General features: G+C 42.8%; 1 protein-coding gene across 1 annotated transcript in view; it reads left to right on the forward strand.

Moving 5' to 3' along the window:
* Positions 1–24,568, forward strand: part of POLA1 (DNA polymerase alpha 1, catalytic subunit) — a 1,417,985-nt gene that overhangs the window by 172,236 nt on the left and 1,221,181 nt on the right. Inside the window, exon 16 of the mRNA XM_053705268.1 lies at positions 15,015–15,076. Coding sequence (XP_053561243.1) covers positions 15,015–15,076 — 62 coding nt within the window. The remainder of the gene's footprint in view (positions 1–15,014; positions 15,077–24,568) is intronic.

Consider the following 24,568-nt stretch of genomic DNA (forward strand, 5'->3'; position numbering starts at 1 on the left):
TGGTATATCCACATGCTCAATTATGTTCCTTATGCCTTGATAAAGTAGTTATATCTACAAAGAACAAGATTTCTCCAACATAGGTGTGTCCGGTCCACGGCGTCATCCTTACTTGTGGGATATTCTCTTCCCCAACAGGAAATGGCAAAGAGCCCAGCAAAGCTGGTCACATGATCCCTCCTAGGCTCCGCCTTCCCCAGTCATTCTCTTTGCCGTTGCACAGGCAACATCTCCACGGAGATGGCTCAGTTTTTTGGTGTTTAAATGTAGTTTTTATTCTTCTATCAAGAGTTTGTTATTTTAAAATAGTGCTGGTATGTACTATTTACTCTGAAACAGAAAAGTGATGAAGATTTCTGTTTGTAAGAGGAAAATGATTTTAGCAACCGTTACTAAAATCGATGGCTGTTTCCACACAGGACTGTTGAGAGGAATTAACTTCAGTTGGGGGAAACAGTGAGCAGACTTTGGCTGCTTGAGGTATGACACATTTCTAACAAGACTTGGTAATGCTGGAAGCTGTCATTTTCCCTATGGGATCCGGTAAGCCATTTTCTTAATTTTCAATATAAGAATAAAAGGGCTTCACAAGGGCTTTAAAGACTGGTAGACATTTTTCTGGGCCAAAACGATTACTTTATAAGCATATTTAATGGTGTATAACTTTGGAGAGTTATTTTAATCTTGGGAATTTTGTTAAAAAAACGGCAGGCACTGTATTGGACACCTTTTTCACTGGGGGCCTTTTCTAGTCATAGGCAGAGCCTCATTTTCGCGCCACTAATGCGCAGTTGTTTTTGAGAAGCAAGGCATGCAGATGCATGTGTGAGGAGCTCAGGTCCACTGAAAAAGCTTATTGAAGGCGTCATTTGGTATCGTATTCCCCTCTGGGCTTGGTTGGGTCTCAGCAAAGCAGATACCAGGGACTGTATAGGGGTTAAATATAAAAACGGCTCCGGTTCCGTTATTTTATGTGGTGAAATTTTGGTGAATTTTGAACTTTTCCTTCAAGTACTTCATTCTGTTCTTCTTCCTTCCATAGCGCAGTGCATGGAAGTAATAGGTTTGATGGTTGCGGCAATGGACATAGTTCCTTTTGCGCGAATTCATCTATGACCATTACAACTGTGCATGCTCAGACAGTGGAATGGGGATTATACAGATTTGTCCCCGACGATCCAAGTAGATCAGAGGACCAGAGATTCACTCGGTTGGTGGCTCACCCTGGACAACCTGTCCCAAGGGATGAGCTTCAGAAGACCAGAGTGGGTCATTGTAACGACCGACGCCAGCCTGGTGGGCTGGGGCGCGGTCTGGAATCACCTGAAGGCTCAGGGTCTATGGTCTCGGGAAGAATCTCTTCTCCCGATAAACATTCTGGAACTGAGGGCGATATTCAATGCTCTCAAGGCTTGGCCTCAACTAGCAAAGGCCAAATTCATAAGGTTTCAATCAGACAACATGACGACTGTTGCATATATCAACCATCAGGGGGGAACAAGGAGTTCCCTGGCGATGGAAGAAGTGACCAAAGTTATTCATTGGGCGGAGCTTCACTCCTGCCACTTGTCTGCAATCCACATCCCAGGAGTGGAAAATTGGGAAGCGGATTTTCTGAGTCGTCAGACATTTCATCCGGGGGAGTGGGAGCTCCATCCGGAAATCTTTGCCCAAATAACTCAATTATGGGGCATTCCAGACATGGATCTGATGGCGTCTCGTCAGAACTTCAAGGTTCCTTGCTACGGGTCCAGATCCAGGGATCCCAAGGCGACTCTAGTAGATGCACTAGTAGCGCCCTGGACCTTCTACCTAGCTTATGTGTTCCCACCGTTTCCTCTCATTCCCAGGCTGGTAGCCAGGATCAATCAAGAGAGGGCTTCGGTGATTGTGATAGCTCCTGCGTGGCCACGCAGAACTTGGTATGCAGACCTGGTGAATATGTCATCGGCTCCACCATGGAAGCTACCTTTGAGACGGGACCTTCTTGTTCAAGGTCCGTTCGAACATCCGAATCTGGCATCACTCCAACTGACTGCTTGGAGATTGAACGCTTGATTTTATCAAAGCGTGGGTTCTCAGATTCTGTCATTGATACTCTTATTCAGGCTAGAAAGCCTGTAACTAGAAAAATTTACCATAAAGTATGGAAGAAATATATCTGTTGGTGCGAATCGAAAGGATTCCCATGGAACAGGGTAAAAATTCCTAAAATTCTATCCTTTCTACAAGAGGGTTTGGAGAAAGGATTATCTGCAAGTTCTTTGAAGGGACAGATTTCTGCTTTATCTGTTTTACTTCACAAAAAGCTGGCGGCTGTGCCAGATGTTCAGGCTTTTGTTCAGGCTCTGGTTAGAATCAAGCCTGTTTACAAACCTTTGACTCCTCCTTGGAGTCTCAATTTAGTTCTTTCAGTTCTTCAAGGGGTTCCGTTTGAACCCTTACATTCCGTAGATATTAAGTTATTATCTTGGAAAGTTTTGTTTTTGGTTGCAATTTCTTCTGCTAGAAGAGTTTCAGAGTTATCTGCTCTGCAGTGTTCTCCTCCTTATCTGGTGTTCCATGCAGATAAGGTGGTTTTGCGTACTAAACCTGGTTTTCTTCCGAAAGTTGTTTCTAACAAAAATATTAACCAGGAGATAGTTGTGCCTTCTTTGTGTCCGAATCCAGTTTCAAAGAAGGAACGTTTGTTGCACAATTTGGATGTAGTTCGTGCTCTAAAATTCTATTTAGAGGCTACAAAGGATTTCAGACAAACATCTTCCTTGTTTGTTGTTTATTCTGGTAAAAGGAGAGGTCAAAAAGCAACTTCTACCTCTCTCTCTTTTTGGCTTAAAAGCATCATCAGATTGGCTTATGAGACTGCCGGACGGCAGCCTCCTGAAAGAATCACAGCTCATTCCACTAGGGCTGTGGCTTCCACATGGGCCTTCAAGAACGAGGCTTCTGTTGATCAGATATGTAAGGCAGCGACTTGGTCTTCACTGCACACTTTTACCAAATTTTACAAATTTGATACTTTTGCTTCTTCTGAGGCTATTTTTGGGAGAAAGGTTTTGCAAACCGTGGTGCCTTCCATCTAGGTGACCTGATTTGCTCCCTCCCATCATCCGTGTCCTAAAGCTTTGGTATTGGTTCCCACAAGTAAGGATGACGCCGTGGACCGGACACACCTATGTTGGAGAAAACAGAATTTATGTTTACCTGATAAATTACTTTCTCCAACGGTGTGTCCGGTCCACGGCCCGCCCTGGTTTTTTTAATCAGGTCTGATGATTTAATTTCACTAACTACAGTCACCACGGTATCATATGATTTCTCCTATGCAAATATTCCTCCTTTACGTCGGTCGAATGACTGGGGAAGGCGGAGCCTAGGAGGGATCATGTGACCAGCTTTGCTGGGCTCTTTGCCATTTCCTGTTGGGGAAGAGAATATCCCACAAGTAAGGATGACGCCGTGGACCGGACACACCGTTGGAGAAAGTAATTTATCAGGTAAACATAAATTCTGTTATTTAGTACTACTGAGCCGTCCACCTCTGAGGGGTCTCCGTTCCGTGAGGTGTGTTCCTTGCAATCATCTATTACACATGCAGCTCCCCATTGCACTTTTAATCCTCCATCGGGAAGGGCCCTCTTACCGCAAGACTTTTCTGAACAGTTGCAAATGGCAGTGTCTGCAGCCTTTAGTGCTTTACCTTGCCCTGCTAAGCGCAAGCGAAAGGTTAAATACTGCTATCCTTCCCAGGGGTCATCTACCAACATGTTGGCTTTATTTGATACTAGATTATCCGCTGATGAAGACGCCTCTGATACTTCAGAGCAGGCTCTTTGTGGGTCTGAATCTGCTTCCTCTAAGGAACCAGACTAGATTTAGGATAGAACACTTACGCTTTCTGTTAATTGAAGTGTTGGCTACGTGGGAGGTTCCAGGACCTAAGTTACCTGAGGAACCTTCTATTCCTGAACTTGATAAGGTTTATGAGGACCTGGTGGTGCAACAAACTTTCCCGGTTCCAGTAAAGATGGCAAATATTAAGAATGAATGGGAAAGACTTGGATCCTCTTTTTTTTTTTCCCCTTTTTTTAAGAAATTGTTTCCGGTTCCTGACTCTTAATTAGAGTTGTGGGGGTCTGTCCCACGCTTGCTAAGCGCACCGCTATCCTACTTGAGGATAGTTTGTTGTTTAAAGAGCCCATGGATAAGAAGCTAGAAACTTTGTTAAAGATTTTTCAGCACAAATAATATTTTTTTGTTTCAACCTTGCTGCGGTGGCTGGAGCCTCTACCTATTGGTGCGACTCTGTCGGAGATGATCGAGGTGGAAACTCCCCTCAATGAAATCCAGGAAAGAATTAAGGCCTTGAGGGTAGCTAATTCATTTATTTGTGATGCAAATATGCAGATTATCCGCTTGAATGCCAAGACATCAGGCTTTTCTGTTCTAGCCCGTAGGGCTCTATGGTTGAAATATTGGTCTGCTGACATAAATTTAAAAATCATGATTACATTCCTTCCATTTAAGGGGAAGGTTCTTTTCGGTCCAGGGCTGGACTCTTATATCCATGGTCACGGGGCAAGGGTGCCTTTTTACAGCAGGATAAAAAGAATAAAGCTAAAGGACAGCGTCCTAATTTTTGTCCCTTTCGTTCGGATAAGTCCCTACGCCAGCAGCCTTCCACGAAACCTGGTCAGTCCAAGGGATCTTTAAAACCATCTCAATCTTGGAACAAATCCAAGCAGAACAAGAAGCCCGCCGAGACAAAGTCGGCATGAAGGAGCGGCCCACGATTTGTCACTGGATCGTTTTGGGGGCAGACTCTCTCTCTTTGTGGAGGCTTGGTTGGGAGACATGCAAGACCCTTGGGTTCTGGAGGGTTACAGGATAGGTTTTAAATCTCATCCACCGAGGGCAGATTCCTCTTATCAAACTTGTCTTCAAGACCAGAAAAACGAGACGCCTTTCTCGGGTGGGTGAGGGATCTCTCCTCCCTAGGAGTCATTCTGCCAGTACCTCTCGCAGAGAGAGGTCTGGGGTACTACTCAAACCTTTTTGTGGTCCCAAAGAAGGAGGGTACGTTTCGCCCGATTCTAGACCTAAAGTGCTTAAACAAGTTTCTGTTGGTACTATCGTTCAAGATGGAGACGATAAGGTCTATTCTGCCCTTAGTTCAAAAGGAACAGTTCTTGACCACAATAGACTTTAAGGATGTTTACCTTCATGTGCCAATAGACAAGGATCTCTTCAAGTTCTTAAAGGGACAGTCTACACCAGATTTTTTTTTTTGTTTTAAAAGATAGATAATCCCTTTATTACCCATTTCCCAGTTTTGCATAACCAACACAGTTATAATAATATACTTTTAACCTCTTTGATTATCTTGTATCTAAGCCTCTGCAAACTGCCCCTTTTTTCAGTTCTTTTGACAGACTTGCAGTCTAGCCAATCAGTGCCTGCTCCCAGATTACTTCACGTGCATGAGCACAGTGTTATCTATATGAAATATGTGAACTAACACCCTCTAGTGGTGAAAAACTGTTAAAATGCATTCTGAAAGAGGTGGGCTTCAAGGTCTAAGAAATTAACATATGAACTTCCTAGGTTAAGCTTTCAACTAAGAATACCAAGAGAACAAAGCAAAATTGGTGATAAAAGTAAATTGGAAAAATGTTTAAAAATACATGCCCTATCTGAATCATGAACGTTTATTTTGGCCTAGACTGTCCCTTTAAGATTTGCTTTTCTGGATCAGCACTTCCAGTTTGCAGCTCTTCCCTTTTGTCTGGCTACTGCTCCAAGAGTCTTTACGAAGATTCTGGGGGCTCTGCTCGCGGTTGCAAGATCCAGAGGTATTTCAGTAGCGTCTTATTTGGACGACATTCTGGTCCAAGCATCTTCCTACCGGCTGGCAGATGACCATTTGAGAGCTCTTCTGCAATCTCATGGATGGAAGATAAACTTAGGAAAGAGTTCACTGGTTCCCAGTATCAGAGTGGAATTCATTGGCATAATAATCGATTTCTTACAGACCAGAGACGTTGCAAAATTACTTTCAGTTGTCTTGTCCTCCAGACCTCCTTAAGGCCATCTGTGGCCCGGTGTATGGAGGTGATTGGGCACATGGTGTCCAGCATAGATATCATTCCATATGCCAGGTTCCATCTCAGACCTCTCCAGTTGTGCATGCTGAGGCAGTGGAACAGTGATCACTTGGATCTATCCCAATAGATTTCTTTGGACAACTGATTGAGAGAGACGCTCTTGGTGGCTCTGTCCAGATCGCCTGTCCCAAGGGGCATCCTTCTTGAGACCATCCTGGGAGATTGTGACTATGGATGCAAGTCTATCCGGATGGGGAGCTGTTTGGGGTGCCAGGAAGGCACAGGGACAGTGGACTCGAGAGCAATCTCTTCTACTGATCAACATTCTGGAACGTCAAGCGATCTTCAACGCTCTGAAGGCTTGGCCTCTTCTGGGTTCGTCCCACTTTATCAGAGTGCAATCAGACAACATTAACTTGGTGGCTTACATCAACCATCAGGGGGGAACAAGAAGCTCCCTAGCCATGAGGGAAGTATCTCGGATTCTGAAATGAGCGGAGACCCACAACTGCACGCTGTCAGCGATCCTCATTCCGGGTGTGGACAACTTGGAAGCGGACTTTCTCAGCAGACAATGGTTTCATCTGGGGGAATGGTCTGTCCATCCTGAGGTTTGCCATTCTACCTTGGGTAGTGGCCCCCATCAAGCAGGAACAAGTTTTGACTATTCTAATTGCTCCATCATGGATGTGGTTTGCGGATCTCGTGGAATGTCATCTCCTCAATGGAAGTTACCTTGTCGCAGGGATCTGCTGGTACAGGGTCCTTTTGTTCATCAAAATCTAGATTCTCTGAGGCTTACTGCGTGGAGTTGAACGCTTAGTCCTAGTCAAAAGAGGTTTTTCTGAGAGAATGATTTATACTCTCATTCAAGCTAGAAAGCCGGTCACCCGTCGCATCTATCATAAGGTGTGGAGGACCTACTTATTCTGGTGTGAAGAACGTGGATTCCACTGGCATAAGGTCAGGGCATCCAGGATTCTTTCCTTTCTCCAAGACGGTTTGGAGAAAGGACTGGCTGCTAGTTCCTTAAAGGGACAGATTTTGGCTCTATCAGTGTTATTACACAAGAGGCTCGCTAAGCTTCCTGATTTTCAGTCTTTTGTTCAGGCTCTGTCTATAATCAGGCCTGTGTTTAGACATTCCGCTCCTCCTTGGAGTTTAAATTTGGTTCTTAAGGTGTTGCAGAGGGCTCAGTTTGAGCCCATGCATTCGATTGACATAAAGTTACTGTCTTGGAAGGTTCTTTTTCTATTAGCTATTGCTTCAGCACACAGAGTCTCTGCGATGTGCCTTGCAATGTGAGTCTCCTTACATAGTTTTTCATAAGGCTGTTCGCACTGGGTTGTGTTTTCTCCCTAAGTTTGTGTCTGATCGCAACGTCAATCAGGAGATCGTGGTTCGTTCCTTGTGTCCTAATCCTCCTCCTTCGAAGGAACGATTTCTTCATAATTTGGATGTGATTCGGGCTTTGAAATTCTATCTTCAGACTACGAAGGATTTTAGACAGACTTCGGCATTGTTTGTTGTCTATTCTGGGAAGGGCAGAAGGCTTCTTCCACTTCCCTATCTTTTTGGTGGAGGAGCATTATCCGCTTAGCATATGAAACGGCGGGAAATAAGCCTCCTCAGAGGATTACGGCTCATTCAACTAGAGCTGTGGCTTCTTCTTAGGCCTTCAAAAATGAGACCTCTATGGAGCAAATTTGTAGGGCGGCTACCTGGTCCTCCTTGCATAATTTTTCAAAGTTTTACAAATTTGACGTTTTTGATTCAGCCGAAGCAGCTTTTGGGAGAAGTGTTTTGCAGGCTGTGGTGTCCTCAGAATAGTGTCCGCCTATTTTTTACCCTCCCGTTTTCATTCAGTGTCCCCTATAGCTTGGGTATATGTTTACCACAAGTAAGGAATAAAGCCGTGGACTCTCCTCTTATTAAGATGGAAAACATAAAATTTGCTTACCAGATAATTTCCTTTCCATCTCTGAGGAGATTCCATGGCCCCCGCACGTTTTCTCCGTTGGGCGGACCTAAATTTGTTTTCTCCAACATAGGTGTGTCCGGTCCACGGCGTCATCCTTACTTGTGGGATATTCTCTTCCCCAACAGGAAATGGCAAAGAGCCCAGCAAAGCTGGTCACATGATCCCTCCTAGGCTCCGCCTACCCCAGTCATTCTCTTTGCCGTTGTACAGGCAACATCTCCACGGAGATGGCTTAGAGTTTTTTAGTGTTTAACTGTAGTTTTTATTATTCAATCAAGAGTTTATTTTGAAATAGTGCTGGTATGTACTATTTACTCAGAAACAGAAAAGAGATGAAGATTTCTGTTTGTATGAGGAAATTGATTTTAGCAACCGTCACTAAAATCCATGGCTGTTCCACACAGGACTGTTGAGAGCAATTAACTTCAGTTGGGGGAACAGTGAGCAGTCTCTTGCTGCTTGAGGTATGACACATTCTAACAAGACGATGTAATGCTGGAAGCTGTCATTTTCCCTCTGGGATCCGGTAAGCCATGTTTATTACGATTGTAAATAAGGGCTTCAAAAGGGCTTATTAAGACTGTAGACTTTTTTTGGGCTAAATCGATTGATTATTAACACATATTTAGCCTTGAGGAATCATTTTATCTGGGTATTTTGATATAATAATATCGGCAGGCACTGTTTTAGACACCTTATTCTTTAGGGGCTTTCCCAAAGCATAGGCAGAGCCTCATTTTCGCGCCGGTGTTGCGCACTTGTTTTTGAGAGGCATGGCATGCAGTCGCATGTGAGAGGAGCTCTGATACTTAGAAAAGACTTTCTGAAGGCGTCATTTGGTATCGTATTCCCCTTGGGGCTTGGTTGGGTCTCAGCGAAGCAGATACCAGGGACTGTAAAGGGGTTAAAGTTCAAAACGGCTCCGGTTCCGTTATTTTAAGGGTTAAAGCTTCCAAATTTGGTGTGCAATACTTTTAAGGCTTTAAGACACTGTGGTGAAAATTTGGTGAATTTTGAACAATTCCTTCATGTTTTTTCGCATTTGCAGTAATAAAGTGTGTTCAGTTTAAAATTTAAAGTGACAGTAACGGTTTTATTTTAAAACGTTTTTTGTACTTGTTATCAAGTTTATGCCTGTTTAACATGTCTGAACTACCAGATAGACTATGTTCTGAATGTGGGGAAGCCAGAATTCCTATTCATTTAAATAAATGTGATTTATGTGACAATGACAATGATGCCCAAGATGATTCCTCAAGTGAGGGGAGTAAGCATGGTACTGCATCATTCCCTCCTTCGTCTACACGAGTCTTGCCCACTCAGGAGGCCCCTAGTACATCTAGCGCGCCAATACTCCTTACTATGCAACAATTAACGGCTGTAATGGATAATTCTGTCAAAAACATTTTAGCCAAAATGCACACTTATCAGCGTAAGCGCGACTGCTCTGTTTTAGATACTGAAGAGCATGACGACGCTGATATTAATATTTCTGAAGGGCCCCTAACTCAGTCTGATGGGGCCAGGGAGGTTTTGTCTGAGGGAGAAATTACTGATTCAGGGAACATTTCTCAACAAGCTGAACCTGATGTGATTGCATTTAAATTTAAGTTGGAACATCTCCGCATTCTGCTTAAGGAGGTATTATCCACTCTGGATGATTGTGACAAGTTGGTCATCCCAGAGAAACTATGTAAAATGGACAAGTTCCTAGAGGTGCCGGGGCTCCCAGAAGCTTTTCCTATACCCAAGCGGGTGGCGGACATTGTTAATAAAGAATGGGAAAGGCCCGGTATTCCTTTCGTCCCTCCCCCCATATTTAAAAAATTGTTTCCTATGGTCGACCCCAGAAAGGACTTATGGCAGACAGTCCCCAAGGTCGAGGGAGCGGTTTCCACTTTAAACAAACGCACCACTATACCCATAGAGGATAGTTGTGCTTTCAAAGATCCTATGGATAAAGAATTAGAAGGTTTGCTTAAAAAGATGTTTGTTCAGCAGGGTTACCTTCTACAACCAATTTCATGCATTGTCCCTGTCGCTACAGCCGCATGTTTCTGGTTCGATGAGCTGATAAAGGCGGTCGACAGTGATTCTCCTCCTTATGAGGAGATTATGGACAGAATCAATGCTCTCAAATTGGCTAATTCTTTCACCCTAGACGCCACCTTGCAATTGGCTAGGTTAGCGGCTAAGAATTCTGGGTTTGCTATTGTGGCGCGCAGAGCGCTTTGGTTGAAATCTTGGTCGGCTGATGCGTCTTCCAAGAACAAGCTACTTAACATTCCTTTCAAGGGGAAAACGCTGTTTGGCCCTGACTTGAAAGAGATTATCTCGGATATCACTGGGGGTAAGGGCCACGCCCTTCCTCAGGATCGGCCTTTCAAGGCAAAAAATAAACCTAATTTTCGTCCCTTTCGTAGAAACGGACCAGCCCAAAGTGCTACGTCCTCTAAGCAAGAGGGTAATACTTCTCAAGGCAAGCCAGCTTGGAGACCAATGCAAGGCTGGAACAAGGGAAAGCAGGCCAAGAAACCTGCCACTGCTACCAAGACAGCATGAAATGTTAGCCCCCGATCCGGGACCGGATCTGGTGGGGGGCAGACTCTCTCTCTTCGCTCAGGCTTGGGCAAGAGATGTTCTGGATCCTTGGGCGCTAGAAATAGTCTCCCAAGGTTATCTTCTGGAATTCAAGGGACTTCCCCCAAGGGGGAGGTTCCACAGGTCTCAGTTGTCTTCAGACCACATAAAAAGACAGGCATTCTTACATTGTGTAGAAGACCTGTTAAAAATGGGAGTGATTCATCCCGTTCCATTAAGAGAACAAGGGATGGGGTTCTACTCCAATCTGTTTATAGTTCCCAAAAAAGAGGGAACGTTCAGACCAATCTTAGATCTCAAGATCTTAAACAAGTTTCTCAAGGTTCCATCGTTCAAGATGGAAACCATTCGAACTATTCTTCCTTCCATCCAGGAAGGTCAATTCATGACCACGGTGGATTTAAAGGATGCGTATCTACATATTCCTATCCACAAGGAACATCATCGGTTCCTGAGGTTCGCATTCCTGGACAAACATTACCAGTTCGTGGCGCTTCCTTTCGGATTAGCCACTGCTCCAAGGATTTTCACAAAGGTACTAGGGTCCCTTCTAGCTGTGCTAAGACCAAGGGGCATTGCTGTAGTACCTTACTTGGACGACATTCTGATTCAAGCGTCGTCCCTTCCTCAAGCAAAGGCTCACACGGACATTGTCCTGGCCTTTCTCAGATCTCACGGATGGAAAGTGAATGTGGAAAAGAGTTCTCTATCTCCGTCAACAAGGGTTCCCTTCTTGGGAACAATAATAGACTCCTTAGAAATGAGGATTTTTCTGACAGAGGCCAGAAAAACAAAACTTCTAGACTCTTGTCGGATACTCCATTCCGTTCCTCTTCCTTCCATAGCTCAGTGCATGGAAGTGATCGGGTTGATGGTAGCGGCAATGGACATAGTTCCTTTTGCACGCATTCATCTAAGACCATTACAACTGTGCATGCTCAGTCAGTGGAATGGGGACTATACAGACTTGTCTCCGAAGATACAAGTAAATCAGAGGACCAGAGACTCACTCCGTTGGTGGCTGTCCCTGGACAACCTGTCACGAGGGATGACATTCCGCAGACCAGAGTGGGTCATTGTCACGACCGACGCCAGTCTGATGGGCTGGGGCGCGGTCTGGGGATCCCTGAAAGCTCAGGGTCTTTGGTCTCGGGAAGAATCTCTTCTACCGATAAATATTCTGGAACTGAGAGCGATATTCAATGCTCTCAAGGCTTGGCCTCAGCTAGCGAGGGCCAAGTTCATACGGTTTCAATCAGACAACATGACAACTGTTGCGTACATCAACCATCAGGGGGGAACAAGGAGTTCCCTGGCGATGGAAGAAGTGACCAAAATCATTCTATGGGCGGAGTCTCACTCCTGCCACCTGTCTGCTATCCACATCCCAGGAGTGGAAAATTGGGAAGCGGATTTTCTGAGTCGTCAGACATTGCATCCGGGGGAGTGGGAACTCCATCCGGAAATCTTTGCCCAAGTCACTCAGCTGTGGGGCATTCCAGACATGGATCTGATGGCCTCTCGTCAGAACTTCAAAGTTCCTTGCTACGGGTCCAGATCCAGGGATCCCAAGGCGGCTCTAGTGGATGCACTAGTAGCACCTTGGACCTTCAAACTAGCTTATGTGTTCCCGCCGTTTCCTCTCATCCCCAGGCTGGTAGCCAGGATCAATCAGGAGAGGGCGTCGGTGATCTTGATAGCTCCTGCGTGGCCACGCAGGACTTGGTACGCAGATCTGGTGAATATGTCATCGGCTCCTCCTTGGAAGCTACCTTTGAGACGAGACCTTCTTGTTCAGGGTCCGTTCGAACATCCGAATCTGGTTTCACTCCAGCTGACTGCTTGGAGATTGAACGCTTGATCTTATCGAAGCGAGGATTCTCAGATTCTGTTATCGATACTCTTGTTCAGGCCAGAAAGCCTGTAACTAGAAAGATTTACCACAAAATTTGGAAAAAATATATCTGTTGGTGTGAATCTAAAGGATTCCCTTGGGACAAGGTTAGGATTCCTAGGATTCTATCCTTCCTTCAAGAAGGATTGGAAAAAGGATTATCTGCAAGTTCCCTGAAGGGACAGATTTCTGCCTTGTCTGTGTTACTTCACAAAAAGCTGGCCGCTGTGCCAGATGTTCAAGCCTTTGTTCAGGCTCTGGTTAGAATTAAGCCTATTTACAAACCTTTGACTCCTCCTTGGAGTCTCAATTTAGTTCTTTCAGTTCTTCAGGGGGTTCCGTTTGAACCCTTGCATTCCGTTGATATTAAGTTATTATCTTGGAAAGTTTTGTTTTTAGTTGCAATTTCTTCTGCTAGAAGAGTTTCAGAATTATCTGCTCTGCAGTGTTCTCCTCCTTATCTGGTGTTCCATGCAGATAAGGTGGTTTTACGTACTAAACCTGGTTTTCTTCCAAAAGTTGTTTCTAACAAAAACATTAACCAGGAGATTATCGTACCTTCTCTGTGTCCGAAACCAGTTTCAAAGAAGGAACGTTTGTTGCACAATTTGGATGTTGTTCGCGCTCTAAAATTCTATTTAGATGCTACAAAGGATTTTAGACAAACATCTTCCTTGTTTGTTGTTTATTCAGGTAAAAGGAGAGGTCAAAAAGCAACTTCTACCTCTCTCTCTTTTTGGATTAAAAGCATCATCAGATTGGCTTACGAGACTGCCGGACGGCAGCCTCCCGAAAGAATCACAGCTCATTCCACTAGGGCTGTGGCTTCCACATGGGCCTTCAAGAACGAGGCTTCTGTTGATCAGATATGTAGGGCAGCGACTTGGTCTTCACTGCACACTTTTACCAAATTTTACAAGTTTGATACTTTTGCTTCTTCTGAGGCTATTTTTGGGAGAAAGGTTTTGCAAGCCGTGGTGCCTTCCATTTAGGTGACCTGATTTGCTCCCTCCCTTCATCCGTGTCCTAAAGCTTTGGTATTGGTTCCCACAAGTAAGGATGACGCCGTGGACCGGACACACCTATGTTGGAGAAAACAGAATTTATGTTTACCTGATAAATTACTTTCTCCAACGGTGTGTCCGGTCCACGGCCCGCCCTGGTTTTTTTCATCAGGTCTGATAATTTATTTTCTTTAACTACAGTCACCACGGTACCATATGGTTTCTCCTATGCAAATATTCCTCCTTAACGTCGGTCGAATGACTGGGGTAGGCGGAGCCTAGGAGGGATCATGTGACCAGCTTTGCTGGGCTCTTTGCCATTTCCTGTTGGGGAAGAGAATATCCCACAAGTAAGGATGACGCCGTGGACCGGACACACCGTTGGAGAAAGTAATTTATCAGGTAAACATAAATTCTGTTCTTGTTCTTCTGGCACCTTTTATACCCTGATATTTCTCCTACTGTTCCTTGTTCCCTCTGCAGAATGACTGGGGTATGAGGGGAGTGGGGAAGGTATTTATGCCTTTGGCTGGGGTGTCTTTGCCTCCTTCTGGTGGCCAGGTTCTGTATTCCCACAAGTAAGGAATGAAGCTGTGGACTCTCCTCATACAGATGGAAAGGAAATTATCTGGTAAGCATATTTTGTTTTTTTGTGTGTGCTAAATTCTACTGTTTTAACATTTATGCCGCCTCAGATGCTCCTTTTGACAGTAAAGTACTGAGTGCTGCAGTGTCTGATCAGTAGCTTGTATTTCTCTCCCCCCCCCCCCCCCTATTTCCTGTTGGTTTTGTGGACTTCTTTGGGTATTCTCGCATGTGATGATATTGTGAAAACTCTCCAGCTTAGGGAACCCCCCCCAAAAAAATAAATAAATAAAAATGTATGCTTACCTCATAAAGTCATTTCTTTCATGATGGTGAGATTCCATGAGCCATGTGCTTGTTATTCTGTCCAGTTGGTGGCAGTACTTGGTTTTGCACTTAATTTGCCACACTTTGTCCTTTCCTGCTTTTCTAGTTTTCCTCTTCTATTCGCAATGAGGATTTCTTAGTGAGTGGTAGGGATTTAAGTTGTGGTATGTAGGGGGTTGTAGCCTCCTATTGGACTGAAGTTTGAGCCCACATTATCTCATAGATTCTCACCATCATTAAATTAATTTGAGGTAAGATTAGTTTTTTTTCACAACCTAAATAAATAATCTTTAGTAAACTTTAGAAAACACACAAAGCTGTATGTAGTTTCTTTCTACCTTTCACTTTGCTTTTCTTATAATTCGATATATATATTTTTTTTCTTTCTTTTTCTTGTTCTTTAACTAGTCATTGTGTACCATTTTTACATTCAATTAATTAATTAAATGATGTCATCATACTAAAGATGCAGATTTTGAGTGACGTGACTGTTTTTTCTCCCCCCCCCCCCCCCCAAGTTCTCAGCAAGCCAAATGATTGCATTTTCCCCTATGACTATAAGGAAGCAGTAAAAAGAAAGGTAGGTGTTTTATGTTTATACATTAATTTTTTTCATTTATGTTTTCTGATTTCCCCTTTTTAATAGTTGCACCAAGGTAACACTGTTTTGTTTCATGCAATTATTAATTGGTAGAATTTTGTAATTTCATTAAACGTATCCTAGTTCTTGGTTGTTGAAATATATTGTATTATTTAGAAATTAATTTGACTGCAATTTTATAGCGCCTTTATCTAAGAGTAAACTTGTGGCGGCTAGCTCGCCATATTTTTGTGTATTCATCATTTTCTACTTCCTTTTAGATTGTTAAGTGATATTTTTTTCAGTAAAGTCAATATTAATGGTTCATATAAAGTAGATCAATTGGGTATATAAAGCTGTATATTTATTTATATTTGCAGCTAACTCTTTACTCACTGTAATGGGCACACATCAATGTGACACTATTTTATGCTATTCTGTGGTGTAGCAGGTATAGTATTAAAACAATTTTAGCACTTCCCTGTGGGTGTTCACTGCTGGCCTGGTTCTCCCAAACTGTGTGTAGTAGACAGATATGTAGCAAAGTTGGCGGCGCTGTGCCACTTTCAGGGATCAAAGCTGTCCACGTCCTCTGAATCTCCACACTCTTCTCAACTCCAAAATAAAAGCTCACAATAGTGCAGCAACTTCCATACAACTGGGTGGCGCAGATTTATACTCGCAAGATGTTAGTGAAAAACAGGCCTTATTAAAACCATCAGCAGGACTTCATCGGGTACAGCTTAAGAAGTTTATTTGATACAGAGCTCAACGCGTTTCAATAGCCTTTTTCAAGAGCAAAAGTTAAAAGTATTATAAAAGCAGTATAAAACAAACTGTAATTTACAGTTTGTTTTTATACTGCTTTTAACTTTTGCTCTTGAAAAACTCTGTATCAAACTCCTTAAGCTGTACCTGATGACATCCTGCTGATGGTTTTAATAAAGGCCTGTTTCTTTCATGTAATTAACAAGAGTCCATGAGCTAGTGACGTATGGGATATACATTCCTACCAGGAGGGGCAAAGTTTCCCAAACCTTAAAATGCCTATAAATACACCCCTCACCACACCCACAAATCAGTTTTACAAACTTTGCCTCCAAGGGAGGTGGTGAAGTAAGTTTGTGCTAGATTCTACGTTGATATGCGCTCCGCAGCAAGTTGGAGCCCGGTTTTCCTCTCAGCGTGCAGTGAATGTCAGAGGGATGTGAAGAGAGTATTGCCTATTGAATGCAGTGATCTCCTTCTACGGGGTCTATTTCATAAGGTTCTCTGTTATCGGTCGTAGAGATTCATCTCTTACCTCCCTTTTCAGATCGACGATATACTCTTATATTTACCATTACCTCTACTGATTCTCGTTTCAGTACTGGTTTGGCTTTCTACAAACATGTAGATGAGTGTCCTGGGGTAAGTAAGTCTTATTTTCTGTGACACTCTAAGCTATGGTTGGGCACTTTATTTATAAAGTTCTAAATATATGTATTCAAACATTTATTTGCCTTGACTCAGAATGTTCAACTTTCCTTATTTTCAGACAGTCAGTTTCATATTTGGGATTATGCATTGAATTATCATATTTTTCTTACCTCAAAAATTTGACTTTTTCCCTGTGGGCTGTTAGGCTCGCGGGGGCTGAAAATGCTTCATTTTATTGCGTCATTCTTGGCGCGGACTTTTTTGGCGCAAAAATTCTTTTCCGTTTCCGGCGTCATACGTGTCGCCGGAAGTTACGTCATTTTTTGACTTTATTTTGCGCCAAAAATGTCGGCGTTCCGGATGTGGCGTCATTTTTGGCGCCAAAAGCATTTAGGCGCCAAATAATGTGGGCGTCTTATTTGGCGCTAAAAAATATGGGCGTCGCTTTTGTCTCCACATTATTTCAGTCTCATTTTTCTTTTGCTTCTGGTTGCTAGAAGCTTGATATTTGGCATTCTTTCCCATTCCTGAAACTGTCTTATAAGGAATTTGATCTATTTTGCTTTATATGTTGTTTTTTCTCTTACATATTTGCAAGATGTCTCACGTTGCATCTGAGCCAGAAGATACTACAGGAAAATCACTGCCTGCTGGATCTACCAAAGCTAAGTGTATCTGCTGTAAATTTTTGGTAGCTATTCCTCCAGCTGTTGTTTGTAATAATTGTCATGACAAACTTGTTAAAGCAGATAATATTTCCTTTAGTAATGTACCATTGCCTGTTGCAGTTCCCTCAACATCTAAGGTGCAGAATGTTCCTGATAACATAAGAGATTTTGTTTCTGAATCCATAAAGAAGGCTTTGTCTGTTATTTCTCCTTCTAGTAAACGTAAAAAGTCTTTTAAATCTTCTCTCTCTACAGATGAATTTTTAAATGAACACCATCATTCTGATTCTTTGGACTCTTCTGGTTCAGAGGATTCTATCTCAGAGATTGATGCTGATAAATCTTCATATTTATTTAAGATGGAATTTATTCGCTCTTTACTTAAAGAAGTACTAATTGCTTTAGAAATAGAGGATTCTAGTCCTCTTGATACTAATTCTATACGTTTGGATAAGGTTTTTAAAGCTCCTGCGGTTATTCCAGAAGTTTTTCCTGTTCCTAATGCTATTTCTGCAGTGATTTCCAAAGAATGGGATAAATTGGGTAATTCATTTACTCCTTCTAAACGTTTTAAGCAATTATATCCTGTTCCGCCTGACAGGTTAGAATTTTGGGACAAAATCCCTAAAGTTGATGGGGCTATTTCTACCCTTGCTAAACGTACTACCATTGCTACGTCAGATGGTACCTCGTTTAAGGATCCTTTAGATAGAAAAATTGAATCCTTTCTAAGAAAAGCTTATCTGTGTTCAGGTAATCTTCTTAGACCTGCTATATCATTGGCTGATGTTGCTGCAGCTTCAACTTTTTGGTTGGAAACCCTAGCGCAACAAGTAGCAAATCGTGATTCTCATGATATTATTATTCTTCTTCAGCATGCTAATAATTTTATCTGTGATGCCATTTTTGATATTATTAGAGTTGATGTTAGGTTTATGTCTCTAGCTATCTTAGCCAGAAGAGCTTTATGGCTTAAGACTTGGAATGCTGATATGGCTTCTAAATCAACTCTACTTTCCATTTCTTTCCAGGGAAACAAATTATTTGGTTCTCAGTTGGATTCTATTATTTCAACTGTTACTGGTGGGAAAGGAACTTTTTTACCACAGGATAAAAAATCTAAAGGTAAAAACAGGGCTAACAATCGTTTTCGTTCCTTTCGTTTCAACAAAGAACAAAAGCCTGATCCTTCATCCTCAGGAGCAGTTTCAGTTTGGAAACCATCTCCAGTCTGGAATAAATCCAAGCCTGCTAGAAAGGCAAAGCCTGCTTCTAAGTTCACATGAAGGTACGGCCCTCATTCCAGTTCAGCTGGTAGGGGGCAGGTTACGTTTTTTCAAAGAAATTTGGATCAAATCTGTTCACAATCTTTGGATTCAGAGCATTGTTTCAGAAGGGTACAGAATTGGTTTCAAGATGAGACCTCCTGCAAAGAGATTTTTTCTTTCCCGTGTCCCAGTAAATCCAGTGAAAGCTCAAGCATTTCTGAATTGTGTTTCAGATCTAGAGTTGGCTGGAGTAATTATGCCAGTTCCAGTTCCGGAACAGGGGATGGGGTTTTATTCAAATCTCTTCATTGTACCAAAGAAGGAGAATTCCTTCAGACCAGTTCTGGATCTAAAATTATTGAATCGTTATGTAAGGATACCAACGTTCAAGATGGTAACTGTAAGGACTATATTGCCTTTTGTTCAGCAAGGGAATTATATGTCCACAATAGATTTACAGGATGCATATCTGCATATTCCGATTCATCCAGATCATTTTCAGTTCCTGAGATTCTCTTTTCTAGACAAGCATTACCAATTTGTGGCTCTACCGTTTGGCCTTGCCACAGCTCCAAGAATTTTCACAAAGATTCTCGGTGCCCTTCCAACGTTCAAGATGGTAACTGTAAGGACTATATTGCCTTTTGTTCAGCAAGGGAATTATATGTCCACAATAGATTTACAGGATGCATATCTGCATATTCCGATTCATCCAGATCATTTTCAGTTCCTGAGATTCTCTTTTCTAGACAAGCATTACCAATTTGTGGCTCTACCGTTTGGCCTTGCCACAGCTCCAAGAATTTTCACAAAGATTCTCGGTGCCCTTCTGTCTGTAATCAGAGAACAGGGTATTGTGGTATTTCCTTATTTGGACGATATCTTGGTACTTGCTCAGTCTTTACATTTAGCAGAGTCTCATACGAATCGACTTGTGTTGTTTCTTCAAGATCATGGTTGGAGGATCAATTTACCAAAAAGTTCTTTGATTCCTCAAACAAGGGTAACCTTTCTGGGTTTCCAGATAGATTCAGTGTCCATGACTCTGTCTTTAACAGACAAGAGACGTCTAAAATTGATTACAGCTTGTCGAAACCTTCAGTCACAATCATTCCCTTCGGTAGCCTTATGCATGGAAATTCTAGGTCTCATGACTGCTGCATCGGACGCGATCCCCTTTGCTCGTTTTCACATGCGACCTCTTCAGCTCTGTATGCTGAACCAATGGTGCAGGGATTACACGAAGATATCTCAATTAATATCTTTAAAACCGATTGTTCGACACTCTCTAACGTGGTGGACAGATCACCATCGTTTAATTCAGGGGGCTTCTTTTGTTCTTCCGACCTGGACTGTAATTTCAACAGATGCAAGTCTCACAGGTTGGGGAGCTGTGTGGGGATCTCTGACGGCACAGGGAGTTTGGGAATCTCAGGAGGTGAGATTACCGATCAATATTTTGGAACTCCGTGCAATTTTCAGAGCTCTTCAGTTTTGGCCTCTTCTGAAGAGAGAATCGTTCATTTGTTTTCAGACAGACAATGTCACAACTGTGGCATACATCAATCATCAAGGAGGGACTCACAGTCCTCTGGCTATGAAAGAAGTATCTCGAATTTTGGTTTGGGCGGAATCCAGCTCCTGTCTAATCTCTGCGGTTCATATCCCAGGTGTAGACAATTGGGAAGCGGATTATCTCAGTCGCCAAACGTTGCATCCGGGCGAATGGTCTCTTCACCCAGAGGTATTTCTTCAGATTGTTCAAATGTGGGGGCTTCCAGAGATAGATCTGATGGCCTCTCATCTAAACAAGAAACTTCCCAGGTATCTGTCCAGATCCCGGGATCCTCAGGCGGAGGCAGTGGATGCATTATCACTTCCTTGGAAGTATCATCCTGCCTATATCTTTCCGCCTCTAGTTCTTCTTCCAAGAGTAATCTCCAAGATTCTGAGGGTATGCTCGTTTGTTCTGCTAATAGCTCCGGCATGGCCTCACAGGTTTTGGTATGCGGATCTTGTCCGGATGGCATCTTGCCAACCATGGACTCTTCCGTTAAGACCAGACCTTCTGTCGCAAGGTCCTTTTTTCCATCCGGATCTGAAATCCTTAAATTTAAAGGTATGGAGATTGAACGCTTGATTCTTAGTCAGAGGTTTCTCTGACTCTGTGATTGATACTATGTTACAGGCTCGTAAATCTGTATCTAGAGAGATATATTATAGAGTCTGGAAGACTTATATTTCTTGGTGTCTTACTCATCATTTTTCTTGGTATTCTTTTAGAATTCCGAGAATATTACAATTTCTTCAGGATGGTTTAGATAAGGGTTTGTCCGCAAGTTCCTTGAAAGGACAAATCTCTGCTCTTTCTGTTCTTTTTCACAGAAAGATTGCTATTCTTCCTGATATTCATTGTTTTGTACAAGCTTTGGTTCGTATAAAACCTGTCATTAAATCAATTTCTCCTCCATGGAGTTTGAATTTGGTTCTGGGAGCTCTTCAAGCTCCTCCGTTTGAACCTATGCATTCATTGGACATTAAATTGCTTTCTTGGAAAGTTTTGTTCCTTTTGGCCATCTCTTCTGCCAGAAGAGTTTCTGAATTATCTGCTCTTTCTTGTGAGTCTCCTTTTCTGATTTTTCATCAGGATAAGGCGGTGTTGCGAACTTCTTTTGAATTTTTACCTAAGGTTGTGAATTCCAACAACATTAGTAGAGAAATCGTGGTTCCTTCATTATGTCCTAATCCTAAGAATTCTAAGGAGAAATGGTTACATTCTTTGGATGTTGTTAGAGCTTTGAAATATTATGTTGAAGCTACTAAATCTTTCCGAAAGACTTCTAGTCTATTTGTCATCTTTTCTGGTTCTAGAAAGGCCAGAAAGCTTCTGCCATTTCTTTGGCATCCTGGTTGAAATCTTTAATTCATCTTGCCTATGTTAAATCGGGTAAGACTCCGTCTCAGAGGATTACAGCTCATTCTACTAGGTCAGTTTCTACTTCCTGGGCGTTTAGGAATGAAGCTTCAGTTGATCAGATTTGCAAAGCAGCGACTTGGTCTTCTTTGCATACTTTTACTAAATTCTACCATTTTGATGTATTCTCTTCTTCTGAAGCAGTTTTTGGTAGAAAGGTACTTCAGGCAGTGGTTTCGGTTTGAATCTTCTGCTTATGTTTTTCATTAAACTTTATTTTGGGTGTGGATTATTATTTTCAGCAGGAATTGGCTGTCTTTATTTTATCCCTCCCTCTCTAGTGACTCTTGTGTGGAAAGATCCACATCTTGGGTATTCATTATCCCATACGTCACTAGCTCATGGACTCTTGTTAATTACATGAAAGAAAACATAATTTATGTAAGAACTTACCTGATAAATTCATTTCTTTCATATTAACAAGAGTCCATGAGGCCCACCCTTTTTTGTGGTGGTTATGATTTTTTTGTATAAAGCACAATTATTCCAATTCCTTATTTTATATGCTTCGCACTTTTTTCTTATCACCCCACTTCTTGGCTATTCGTTAAACTGATTTGTGGGTGTGGTGAGGGGTGTATTTATAGGCATTTTAAGGTTTGGGAAACTTTGCCCCTCCTGGTAGGAATGTATATCCCATACGTCACTAGCTCATGGACTCTTGTTAATATGAAAGAAATGAATTTATCAGGTAAGTTCTTACATAAATTATGTTTTTTCACTAACATCTTGTGAGTATACTCTAAATCTGCGCCAACCAATTTTATGGAAGTTGCTGCACTATTGTGAGCTTTTATGTTGGAGGTGAGAAGTGTGGAGATTCAAAGGACGTGGACAGATTTGATCCCTGAAAGTGGCACAGCGCCACCAACTTTATTACTCTATTATGTGGCTTGCAAGTTTCTTTAGGTGCAATTGAATTTGACTATCTATTATCACATGGTTTTTAGATGTCTGATATTGCTCACTTTCATAGGTCTGCAATTTTTTTAAATGATTGCTGTGGCGGATACCCCGCTACCCCGACTGGGTAGCTCTGCCAAACGGGTCCTCCTTCCTCCCTGCCGACTGCAGCTATGAAGCTGGCAAGTGACCACAGCCTGTAGCCACCCCTGATGCCCGACAGCAGCAGTACAGTGTCCCACCCTGCAGCAGACTCCAGCTACCCCGACTGGGTAGCTCTGCCAGAGGGTCCTTCCTTTGCCTCGAACAGGCTGCTATGTAGCCCAGAAAAGTGATTTTAGCTGGAGCTCACCCAAATAAATAGACAGACTAGCATTCAGGTGAAACAAGAACTGAATTTATTGGGACAAACACACATCTTTTATACACACACACATCTTGATAAAACAAGGAGACAATGCCACAGTTTTCCCGCCATTTCCGCCCCTCCAGACTGACCGGCGCCTCCATAGCCACCATAGTCCCACAGAATCCTCGGACACAGTGGTGACGGTTTTGGGGTGATCCCGGGGGAGCGGCCAGGGTGTCATTTTAAAGCTCTCTGTCCCCAGATGCCACAGTCCAAAAAGCGGTGTGATTCATTATTGGGGACCGGAGATACAGCCCGTTGAAGTTATGGGGGTAGGGGTGTCCAAAACCCCCAGTTCCCAAAGCAGCTCCCCTCCGGTACTTCCCCCACCTCTTGTCCTCCCTAGGGGCTACTTAATCCCCAAAAGAGCAGAGCTCTGGGGCACATGGTTGCTGGAGCGACCAGGGGTAAAGTTAGTGCTTTTCCTGCTTGTCCTATGGCCGACCTGGAGTTCCAGGAGCCCGGACAGCCTGAGAGTGGTTAGGCGGGTGTCCGTTGTGAGGCGGCTGACCGGGAGTTCCAGGAGCCCAGCCAGCCTAGGAGGGTTTTCCAGGTCATAGACCAGCTCTTCTATAAACAAGTTTGGAACACAAAACCATGCAAACAAAAGCTTCCAGAGATTGTGGTTGCTCTGAGGAGCCCAAAACCACTGAGAAACAGGGGTGAGGTTGTAGGGGGTGGGGTGGGGGGGGGGTAGCCTTAGCTGTCTAGTATCCGTGACAATTGCCATTTCTTTCTAATGACACAGTGAGTTCACAGATCATCATCAATTACTGTTTGGAATATCACTCCAGCAGGAGGAGGCAAAGAGCACCACAGCAAAGCTGTTAAGTATCACTTCCCTTCCCACAAACCCTAATCATTCTCTTTGCCTGCGTTGCAAGGAGGAGGTTAAAGTGAAGGTTAAGTTTTCACTTTCTCTATATACAGATACATTAGTCAAATGTTAAACAATCTAATCGCTACCTTCTTTGCCCCAAACAATTATATATTTTTCTAATAAACATCTTTTTTATTTCCCTACCGTGCGTGACAGACTCCTCCCATCAGTATTGACAGTCTGACGTATAGAGCTCTCTCTAGAGCGCGCTCACGAGGATTCCACAAATTGCGCATGCGCATAGCGTCTTCTACAGTCACCAATAATCTTGTTATAATTCTATCACTCCGGATTTGAGACACCGATATTGGCCAAGCTTTTAACAAAGCGCCCTACGTCTTATTAAAAAAAACAAAAAAAACATTTGCAAGGCATTCAATAACCACAGATTTGCTATAAGCATGCGCGCAACGGGAGCACGCTTGTCATCATAGTCAAATAACATTTCAGGGATGCATGCGCAAATCATCCAAGAGACTAATGACGCAATATGACGGCCGCCTAACGGCCAGTATTTCAATTGGCTACTGTTAAAACGTGACCTGCAAGTTAAAAAAAAACAAAACACCGGGTTGAATTTTGCAATTGAAATAAGGTAACTAAAAACGGCGAAAACTCAGTGTATAATAAAAATATAAAAAAATGATGAATGAAAGTACCATTATTTTAGGGTGAACTGTATACATGACTAATGTGATATAACGAACTTTACCTTCACTTTAAGTTTCGGTGTCTGATAAGAATTTTTTCTGCAATCAAGATTTTTTTATTTTAAAGCAGAGTAAGTTTGCTCTGACTTTCCTGGGGTCTAGCCTAGTCCACGTCAGTCTCTTCAGTAGGGCAGTGGTGGCTTTTAAGCAATTGGGAACTTGTGGGGTACAATCTGCACTGTGTTTTCTCAAACAGTTTTGCTGCCCTATGTAGATAGCCTGAGTAAGCTTACTCAGTATTTCTTTTTCCACAGGTCCATG

This window comes from Bombina bombina, chromosome 3 (genome assembly GCF_027579735.1).
Source record: "Bombina bombina isolate aBomBom1 chromosome 3, aBomBom1.pri, whole genome shotgun sequence".
In the NCBI taxonomy this organism is placed as follows: Eukaryota; Metazoa; Chordata; class Amphibia; order Anura; family Bombinatoridae; genus Bombina; species Bombina bombina.